The 9,896-nt window shown below is 50.3% G+C and overlaps 1 protein-coding gene across 1 annotated transcript in view; it reads right to left on the minus strand.

Moving 5' to 3' along the window:
• Positions 1 to 6,784: 6,784 nt before the first annotated feature.
• The window catches only part of FCHO1 (FCH and mu domain containing endocytic adaptor 1), a 47,687-nt gene continuing 44,575 nt past the window's right edge, over positions 6,785 to 9,896 (minus strand). The window contains exons 24-27 of the mRNA XM_044685361.1: positions 9,350 to 9,549; positions 8,596 to 8,651; positions 7,448 to 7,612; positions 6,785 to 7,156 (exon numbers count right to left, since the gene is read on the minus strand). Of these exons, the coding sequence (XP_044541296.1) occupies positions 7,134 to 7,156; positions 7,448 to 7,612; positions 8,596 to 8,651; positions 9,350 to 9,549 (444 nt within the window). The 3' untranslated portion in view covers positions 6,785 to 7,133. The remainder of the gene's footprint in view (positions 7,157 to 7,447; positions 7,613 to 8,595; positions 8,652 to 9,349; positions 9,550 to 9,896) is intronic.

A 9,896-nucleotide genomic window follows, 5' to 3' on the forward strand; every position in this document is an offset into this window, starting at 1 on the left:
AGAGAGAGGCAGGCAGGCATGAGCAGGGAAGGGGGGGGGTGGTGGAATCAGAAAGGCTTCCTGAGGGTTTGGGCTGAGACTTGACAGAAGCCTAGGGAGGGAGATGAGGAGGGACAATATTCTGGGCATGGGGGAGAGCCAGTGCCTCTTGATGGCAGAGAATGAGGTAGGGAAGAAGGTGTAGAAAGACTGGAAAAAGAGGGTGGGGGAGACAGACCAGGTTAGGAAGGGCTTTCAAAGCCAAAGAGAAGATTTTCTATTTGATCCTAGAGGCAGTAGGGGAGACACCCAAATTGGCTGAATGGTTGAGGAGGGAGGGGAACAAAGGATGTGGTCAGATCTGTACTTTCAGGAGATGAATTTGACAGCTGAGTGGAGTATGGACTGATGTGTGTGTGTGGGGACACCCTTGGCAGGGAGACCCACCAGCAGGTCTGGCTGAAGGTGAGGAGGGTCTGCCCACCAGGAGTGGCACTGTCAGAGGAGAGATGCCACCAAAAAACTGCCAGTCGTTGTGAACAGATTGGACATGGGGCCGGGGGAGAGTGAGGAGTCAAGGACAAAACCCATTTCAAGGCTGAGCCACAGAGGGTAGCGGTGCCCTAGATAGTAATGGGGAAGCCAGGAAGTGTGGGGGTTTGGGGGGTAGAAGTGGTTCCATCTTTAAAAAGTCTGGAAACCACCGACTTACATCATTCTAAAATTTCTCCCAACTCTTAAGATCTCGATGATACCTTTGCAGCTGCTTGTAGTCAACAATCCTTGCAAGATTGGAAGCAGAGGCCACCTACGTCCAAGGTGCTTCTCTCTGTTAGCCTCTGTGTGACCTTCCCATACTCTCCCTTCAAGGAAAATGGGCTCACTGGCTGCCCAACCAGGACCTGCCATCTCCTAGCCTCCCTGTGCCTGGTATACCCTCCTTCAGCTCTCCAGAGGAAGAACCTCTAGCTTTCTTCTTTTTCTTAGACCCTTACCTTCCATCTGGGAGTCAATACGGTGTATTGGCTCCAAGGCAGAAGCGTGGTAAGGGTAGGCAATGGGGGTCAAGTGACTTGCCCAGGATCACACAGCTGGGAAGTGTCTGCGGCCAGATTTGAACCTAGGACCTCCCGTCTGCAGGCCTGGCTCCCAGTCTGGTGAGCCATCCCGCTGCCCCTGGTTACATTCTTTAAGAGGAAACAACAAGCCAACAATTCTACACATGGTACATAATTTTAGGCTCTGGCACCAGGGAAACCGGGCAAGGCCTCCCCTTAAGAGAAGGTGGGACCTGAGCCTTCAAAGAAGCCAAAGGTGGAGATGGAGGTGAGGAGGGTCCCCTAACACCTAGCCAGCTCCCGACACACACAGCACACACCTGATGAACGCTTATGGAACAGCCAGGAATTTTTCCCAGCCTGTATTCTCCTGTCTCTGTTCCCAGAGCACCCCCCCCCCAGCTCTCACGTCTATGCCCTCCAAAGCTGGCTACAGGCTGGGGGGCGGGGTGGAGGAGGGCTACAGGCTCCCATCACCACCCTAGGGAAGCAAGCAGAAGTGGTTGGGTTGGGGGGAGACTAGGCTGGCTCCTGGGCTTCCAGAGAAAACCCCTGGCACCCCCAGCTGTAGACTGGGAAGCCCCACTCAACGCCCCGTTTTCTCGCAGCCCCGGGGCTCTGGTGGAAGTCTTGGGACCACCTCAGCTCTCAGTCCTGCCTCACTGCTGATCCCTAAGCCCCTGGTGCCCACTCCCCAAAACCTCAGCCAGAGAGGAGAGAGAGGGATGCCCTGAAACAGGTGTCTGAGTCTGAATCTGGGTCCGGTCCTTGTGGCCCCCGTGCCAGGGACCAGGGCAGACAACTCTGGGGAGGGCGGACCGCTCACATCCCCGAAGAACAAGTTCTTTGTCCCTGAGGCCAGATTCAGGACTCCCAGGGCCCCAGAGGGGCTCGGGAGAGGGGTGGGAGTGAGGGGGACGAGGTAAGAGCTTCTCCTCCCTTGGGAGTCCAGGAACTCAGCCCTCTCCCCCCACCCCCAGGGGACCTCAGGTCCCCTCCTCAAAGCACTCACCACTGGGCAACTCTGCTCCTGCAGCAAGCAGCTCCTCCCTTGGAAACCGGCTCCGACCCGGTGGCCACGATCCTTCCAGCCACCGAGCATTTCCCTTTAGGCTGGGGAAGCTTGATTTCACCTGATCTGAGAAGTGGCCACCTCCCTCTTTCCCCCGCCCACCTCAGGCCCCTCCTCCCAGCCGAGCCAAATTTCCCAGAGGCTAAGGCGACTGTCCGTGGTTCGCGGGGACGGCCAGAGCTCCGGGGGACCTCTTCCCCCTCACCTCTCTTATCTCTCTTTGTCTCCAGGTTCCAAATTTCTTCTTTCACCTCCCCGGGCTCACGTTGGAAAAAGCCCTGGGCCGGGAGGCGGAAGACCCACAGAGGGAGCTTCAGTTTCCCCATCTGTCAAAGGAGAGCTTTGGATTAAATGGTCTCTAAGTTCCTCTTCTGCCCAGCCCTCACATTCTTGGTTCTGAGCTCCCTCCTAGCTCCGCCATTCCATATTGAGGGGTTCTCCGGGCTCTCCCGTTCTAGATTTCCAAGGTCTGCCCCAGAGCTGACATTCTGTGCTCTAATGACTTTCTAGGGTCTTCCCACTCTGCCTGGTAGGCGTCCACACCTTCCCTCCCCGTCTAATCCTCCTAATATTCTTTACCCCTCCTCCCACCCTAGGGGCCTCTCCTAGCTTAGAGGGAGAAAAAGGAAGAGGCCCTGCCTGTTCCTTTGAGATGCAGATTAGCTTTTACTCTCAAAGACAATTAACACCTCAAGACTACTTTTTCCTCCCAGATTCGGAAGCCTTTACTGAACCCTCAGAGCTATGCTCTCTTGGGTTCCTCTCACCAGGCTAGGAAGGAAGCTCAAAAGAGGGTATTCTGACCCCCCACTCCGATCCCACCTAGAACATTGGAAATCAGGAAGCTGGAACTCAAAGAGAGGAAGAAACTTGTCCAAAGTCAAACAGGAAATCACTCAGCAACCAAGCCAAGACTAGAAGTGCTCCTGCCTTCCAGCCCAGTTCTAGGACCCCTAGGATCATGGTTCTTAACCAGTTTGGGTCCCCTGAACCCCTCTGGCAGACTGGTGAAACCTAAAGGATCCCAACCCAGTTCTAGGACCCCTAGGATCATGGTTCTTAACCCATTTGGGTCCTCTGAACCCCTCTGGCAGACTGGTGAAACCTAAAGGATCCAAGCCCAGTTCTAGGACCCCTAGGATCATGGTTCTTAACCAGTTTGGGTCCCCTGAACCCCTCTGGCAGTCTGGTGAAGCCTAATGGATCCCAGCCCAGTTCTAGGACCCCTAGGATCATGGTTCTTAACCAGTTTGGGTCCTCTGAACCCCTCTGGCAGACTGGTGAAACCTAAAGGATCCCAGCCCAGTTCTAGGACCCCTAGGATCATGGTTCTTAACCAATTTGGGTGCCATGGACTCCTCTGGCAGTAAGGACACGCTCAATTTCAGGGAAAGGTCAGTGAAAATAAAGCTAGAATGTTCTGTTTTTTCCCATCTAGGTTCATGGATCTTCCCAAATAGATCTCGAGCACTCCCAAGTTAAGAACTTGTGGCTAAAGACATCTTGGAAGCAGTGGAGGTTTCTGTCTCTGTCCAAGAATAGAATAAGCATTATTCTGAGCCAGGGCTGGTCATGACACCCCAGTAACAGGAAAAGGTTGTTTAAATGACTCAAGGGAGATGGCTGAGGACGTCAGAGGGCGAGCAGCGCCCCCACCCCTGAAAGTGGAGACAAGGATTCCACCTCCCAGAGCAAACATTCTTTTACCTAGCCTGAGCTCTCAGGCAATGATTTCTGCCTGTTTGTTATTATAATGGGCAAACATATTTTGAAATATGTATACAAAACCTCCCGTGTTTCAGAACTCTGCTTCCTAAAAACGGGCCTATTTCACTCTAACATGATTGATCTGTTCAACTATGCCATGATGTTCATTGGAAACCAGTACAAAGAGGCCCACTGTCCCAGCTGTGACTTGAGCTATCCATTCTTCCCGATCCCCAGACATTGCCAGAATCATCAAGGAGTCTGCCACTGGGATCCAGGAACTTTTCACAACCAGCCTCTGCCTGTATTAGTGGGATCAGATAAGTGTGCTTGCCTTCCTCAATAAATCTCAGCCACAGAAGCTTCTGTTCTTGTACACGGTGTACATTTGGAAACAAAAAGAGTCTAGCACACCGAGGTATGAAATCTGGCCCCAGATACTTATTAGCTGGTGTGACCCTGGACAAGTCATTTGCCTAGCCCTTTCAGCTCTTCTGCCTTGGAATGGATACATTGCATTGATTCTGATAGAAGGTAAGGATTTAAAAAAAAAAAAAAACAGATCCTGCCCTCAAGGAGTTTACAGTCTAGCTGGCAGAAACATGTACAATGTAGGTTTATAGATACAAAATAGATACAAGGTGGTTTTTGAGGGGAAGCATTGGCGGCTCCCAATATCAATACAGGCTTTGTAGAAATTTGTACATGAATGAATGGAGGGACAAAGGATGATAATGAGGGAGTTATGGAGGAAGGAGGTGGAATTCAATGACCCTTTGGACGGGTTCCAGAATTCAGAGGGTTATAATGTACAATAAGGAAGAAAGATTAAATAAATTAGATTACAGCTGCCATCAGGCCTCAGTTTCTTCATCTGTAAAGTGAAAGGTTTGGAATAAATGACCTGGAAGGTCCCTTTCAGCTCTCATGACTATTATTTAGCTGAGATGGGGAGGAAAAAGTTTCACCAAGATGGTAGCGCTTGGCAGAACCTCCAAGAAGGATTCTATAAATTAACAGAAATAAAGAGCAGCTAGGTGAGCCCCTACTTGATCTAGAGTCAGGAGGACCTGAGTTCAAATTCAGCCTTGGATGTTTCCTAGCTGTATGACCCCGAGCAAGTCACTTAACCCTATTGGCCTCAGTTTCCTCCTCTGGAAAATGAGCTGGAGAAGGAAATAGCAAACCAAGAAAACTTCTAGTCCATGTTTGAAAAAGCCACTGGACACAAAAACGGGGATAAGAAAACACTTCTATCTTAATGTTGCAAAGATCAAATAAGAAAACAATCACAACCTAGTCTTCTGAAACCCCCAGATGGATCCGTGTGCCCACTGAACAATGAACCCTGAAGCACCTTTCAATTAGCCTGGCCAGAACTCAGCTGAAGACAATCAAGACCTTAATTCCGCATCTGGTCATCCTAGCATCTGCCTGGCACATCTAGGTCTCTCGGACACTCTAGACTGTGGCTAGTGCTCCAGGACCCAGCCCAAGGGGAGGCAGATAACTCCATCAGCACCTCGAACTCATTCGGGGGTTCACTGGAAGTCTCAGGACCGAGGATCTGCATGTCTTCCCAGAGGAATTTGCCTACCTCCATCAAAAACCCTTCCCGTAACGATGTTCATAGTTCTGTGGTTTTCCAGGTATAAAATAATAATGAAATAGATTTGGAGCTGGAGTGGTCCATACGGCTCAACCCTCTTAGTTAATAAACCCATGAGGAAATGGTGGCCTAGAGAGATAGGGTTCTAGCTGGAAGTCAACCAGGGGAGAAAGAGGCAGAATCAGAACTTGGATCGATCCTTGGACTTGAAATCCAGCATTCTTTCCTCTATCAATGTGGCCTGGCACCCTCCTCCCTGTGATATAGGGGTGCCAAAGATATCAAATCCAGAAAGATAGGGAAACAGGGGAAAGGATCCTGGGCTGCCAGCCAGGAGACAAGAGCAAAGCTTTTCCTCTGTGGAAGGGTCTACAATGCCCTTCCACAAAGCAACAGGAAGCCTCTTTTGTGCAGGAGAGCGCCTCATCTTCTATTTTCTAAATTCTTTCCTATTCAGGCTTTCTATGTCATAGCTTGGTGAATTTAGACCTGAAAGGGAGCTCTTAGAAGTAGAGAACACGGGGGCAGCTAGGTAGCCCAATGGATAGAGCACCAGGCCCAGAGTAAGGAGGACCAGGGTTCAAATCTGGCTTTAAATGCTTCCTAGCTGTGTGACCCTGGACAACTTTCTTGATTCTATTTGCCTAGTCCAACCATTCTTCTGTATTAGAATTGATACTAAGAAAGAGGGTAAGGATTTAGAAAAAAAAAATTAAGAAGAAGCAGAAAACAGCAGAACAGAGATTGGGCAAGACCTGAGATCACAAAGACCTCATTGAGATGGATTCCCACCTCTGCTTCCCTTGACAAGGCAAATGACCATCAGCTTTCTCTTCTGAAAAATGGAGTAATTGTACCTCTCTGGCAAGGAATCTATCATAAGATCACCTGTATGGGACACTTGGCAAACATTAAAGCACTATATATAAAGGACAGCTGCTACCCACAGTGGTGCTTTGGCCAGCTCTGACATTCCTACTTCTACACTTTAAGGCTTCTCCCAGCTCTGACAACCCGTGTTCTAAGGGCCCTCCTAGCTCTGAATTTCTGGAATCTAAGGACCCTCCCAGCTCTGACATTCTCTGTTCTAAGGACTCTCCCAGCTCTGACATTCTCTGTTCTAAGCTCTCTCCCAGCTCTGACATTCTGAGTTCTGAGTGTCCTCCTGGCTCTGATGTTCTGGATCCTGTCAATGCTGTTTGATGATTTTGTGAGCTTTTTCTTGCTAAGTCCTTTCCAATGTGGAGCCTGGTCTAGGTTTCACATTGAAAGTAACTCTAAACAGAGTAGCCAGGTTGAGGCCCCTCCCTGATATCTGACTTTCCTTTCCCCAACCAAGAAAAGGCCCAAAGCCAAAAGTTTTATTAGAAAATAGAGTGTTTATTCAAATGACATAAAACCCCAGGGGCTGAGCTGGCCTTGGGCTGAGAAGAAGGATTCTGGGGAGGGAAGAGGAAGCCCAGGGGAAGGAAACCTGTGAGGCTCAGCCCAGGAGGGGGAACTTTGGGCCTCCACTCCAATTCCCAACCTTCCCAGTCCACACTGCACCCTCCCTGCAGAGGCTCGGGCCCCTCAGTGTCTGTTTAAAATCGACCTGGTCCAAAGTTGGGGGTGTGGGGTGGGAGGGAGGAGGAGCAGGCCCCACCAAAGGAACCTAAGTGCAAAACCAAGGCCAGAGAGGGAGCAGCACAGGCCAGCACAGGCCGATTCAGTAGCCAGCTAGATAGGTCCCTGGGAAGAAAGCAAGAAGGGCTTGGTTAGGGCTGGGAAATGGTCTGGGCCTCCCATCTTCATTCTGTATTCTTGGTGGGTTTCTGGCTCGTCCCCTCCTCAGGCCATCCTCTGGCAGTCTGTGAGGCGCTCATGAGGTTCCCCTCCACCCCACCTCCCCCTCCATCACCTCCAGGGTACACCATTTCAGACTCTTGGGATGTCAGGAGGCAGGGCCACATAGGAGCTTTGATGAGGGAGGAAGCCCTGGGGAGTGGGAGGGAGGAAACTGCCCCGTCCCCACTCTAGTACCTGTAGCAAACCTCCGCTTCACCAGAGACATGCGGTACCCGCTGCCCACAAGTTCCACGTCAACCCCGGACAGGGTGCTGCCCTCACTGGTGAAGTGGGCAGCCACTGGACCAGGCATGCTGGGCCCTGACAGAGGTTCCCAGCTGGCAGAGAGATGGCCTGGGCCTGGAAGGAACAAAGGCAGCTAGGTGCTGGTCTGGACCCACCCTGGAGAATCACAGCATTGCCTGTGACACCCTCCTAGACTGAGGAGAGAGCCATATAGGACTGCAGGGCCCACAGACACCTGCTCCCCAGGCCCCGCTTCAGCCACACCCTACCCTATCACCCTTTCTTCTTCTTTTCCCTCCCTCCCTTCCTTCCTTCCTTCCTTGCTTGTTTCCTTCCTTCCTCTTTCTTTTTTTCTCCCTCCCTTACCTTCTATCTTAATTAATACAATGTGTTGGTTCAAAGGCAGAAGAGCAATAAGGGCTAGGCCAAGGGGGTTAAGTGACTTGCCCAGGGTCACCCAGCTAGACAGTGTCTGAGAGCACATTTGAACCCAGGACCTCCCATCTCTGGGCCTGGCTCTCAATCCACTGAGCCATCTAGCTGCCCCCACCCCACTCACATTTTCCCAGAGCCTCTCTGGATCACTGCCATATTTGAATCATCATCTACTCTGCATGGATCATACCTAATGCCTTACATATCTCCCCAACTAAAATGGAAATTCTTTGAGGACAGGCCCAGTTTTCCTCCATCTTTGTATCCCCAGTGCTTAGCAGAGTGCCTGGCACATATTAGAAAATGCTTGTTGATTAGTAATATAATAATTATTTGTAGACGAGCTAACGAAACCCCACATTCTACCCCAGGTAGACTATAAACTTCTTGAGGGCAGGGATTGAACCCCTTTTTAATCACTATATCTAAGAGGACTTAGCCCAATGTCTTGAATATAGTATGCATTTAATGAATGTTTTCTGGTCTCTAAGGGCCCTCCCAGCTCTGAGGTTTATGTTTTAAGGTCCTACAGGGAAGGACTTAGGATTGGAGGAAAGAAGACAGATGGACCTCAGAGCTGGATAGTGGTGATGGGTCTACCCAGCCCAGAAAACTTAGGAGAAGCTTATCATCTCTCCCCCCATCTAAGGGTACAGGCTCACCCCCTTCCTCTGACACATCAGGAAGTCTCCACAAGAGTCTCTTCTCCTCCAGGTTCCTATGGGTAGAAAAGGGTAAAGACCAGCCAGCCTGGGCCGGGCCTCTTCCTCTTCCCATTGCCACCAGAACTCAGACTCTGGCCCTGGGCCCCTAGACCCTAACAGGTGAGCTTTGGCAGCCTCTCGAAGGCCTCCACACACTTTGCAGCCATTTCCAAACACTCCATACTTCCCATTTCCACTCCCCCATCCTCTCCATCCCAGCTCTCCTTTGGGTACCATATTTTGTTTGCTTGTTTTTGTGTGCCCAGAATCCAGAATGTAGTAAATGCTAAATAAACGCTTTTGTATTGAAACATTCATTGATTCATCATGTCCTACTCAGGTCCCATTTCTGGTTTGGGGAATCCTAGTTTCTTTCAAAACTCAAATGCCACCTACTGAAGTCTGGCCTGCTCTCCCCAGCTACTAACTCCACCCTTGATGAGCTCATATTTATTTCAAACAGATTTAGTAGCCAGCAAGTTTCGTATGTACTTTGTGTGGGTCTGTGCATGTGCGTTGTTTCCCTGGATAGTATGTGAATTCCTTGACAGCAAAGATTGTACATGTAGCACCCCACACAGTGCCTGGTGACTTGGCAGTTACTTTAAATAGGCTTGTGGACAGATGGCCCCAGGATCATCCCAGAATATAATAAGGTCTCTGGAACTTACTACCCCAGTGGAAAACCCAGGGAACCCAGCGAGGGGCTCACCAGCTGGCAGCAGGCTGCAGACGGACATTGGTGACGGGCTCCTCAACAGGAAGCAGGATCTGGACGTTGGTGAGTGGGGTGGGCAGGGCCATGGCGCTAGGGCAATAACTGTACTCCACTGAGACTTGGGTCAGGGCACGGCCACATTGCCAGTGGGCACTGAGCTGCAGTGGGGCCGCCTGGGCCCCAGGCTTGGAGAACTGCGCAGAGAAGAGGATGGCAACTTAGGATACAGGAGCAACTGGTCTTCTTTTCTAAGACCTCACTTTGACTGATCCTGTTTGTGTGTTAGCACCTCCTATCCATGAAGATGGATTTAAAAATAAACAACTGTAAATTGCAATTTTATTATCCATCCCTTAAGACCAAAAGGTCATATAAAGTGCCAGTTAGTGATGCTTTCCAACAGAACCTGGGCTATGGCTCTATTTTCTTTTTCTTTCTTTCTTCCTTCCTTCCTTCCTTCCTTCCTTCCTTCCTTCCTTCCTTCCTTCCTTCCTTCCTTCCTTCCTTTCTTTCTTTCTTTCTTTCTTTCTTTCTTTCTTTC

This window comes from Gracilinanus agilis, chromosome 1, assembly GCF_016433145.1.
Source record: "Gracilinanus agilis isolate LMUSP501 chromosome 1, AgileGrace, whole genome shotgun sequence".
Lineage (NCBI taxonomy): Eukaryota > Metazoa > Chordata > Mammalia > Didelphimorphia > Didelphidae > Gracilinanus > Gracilinanus agilis.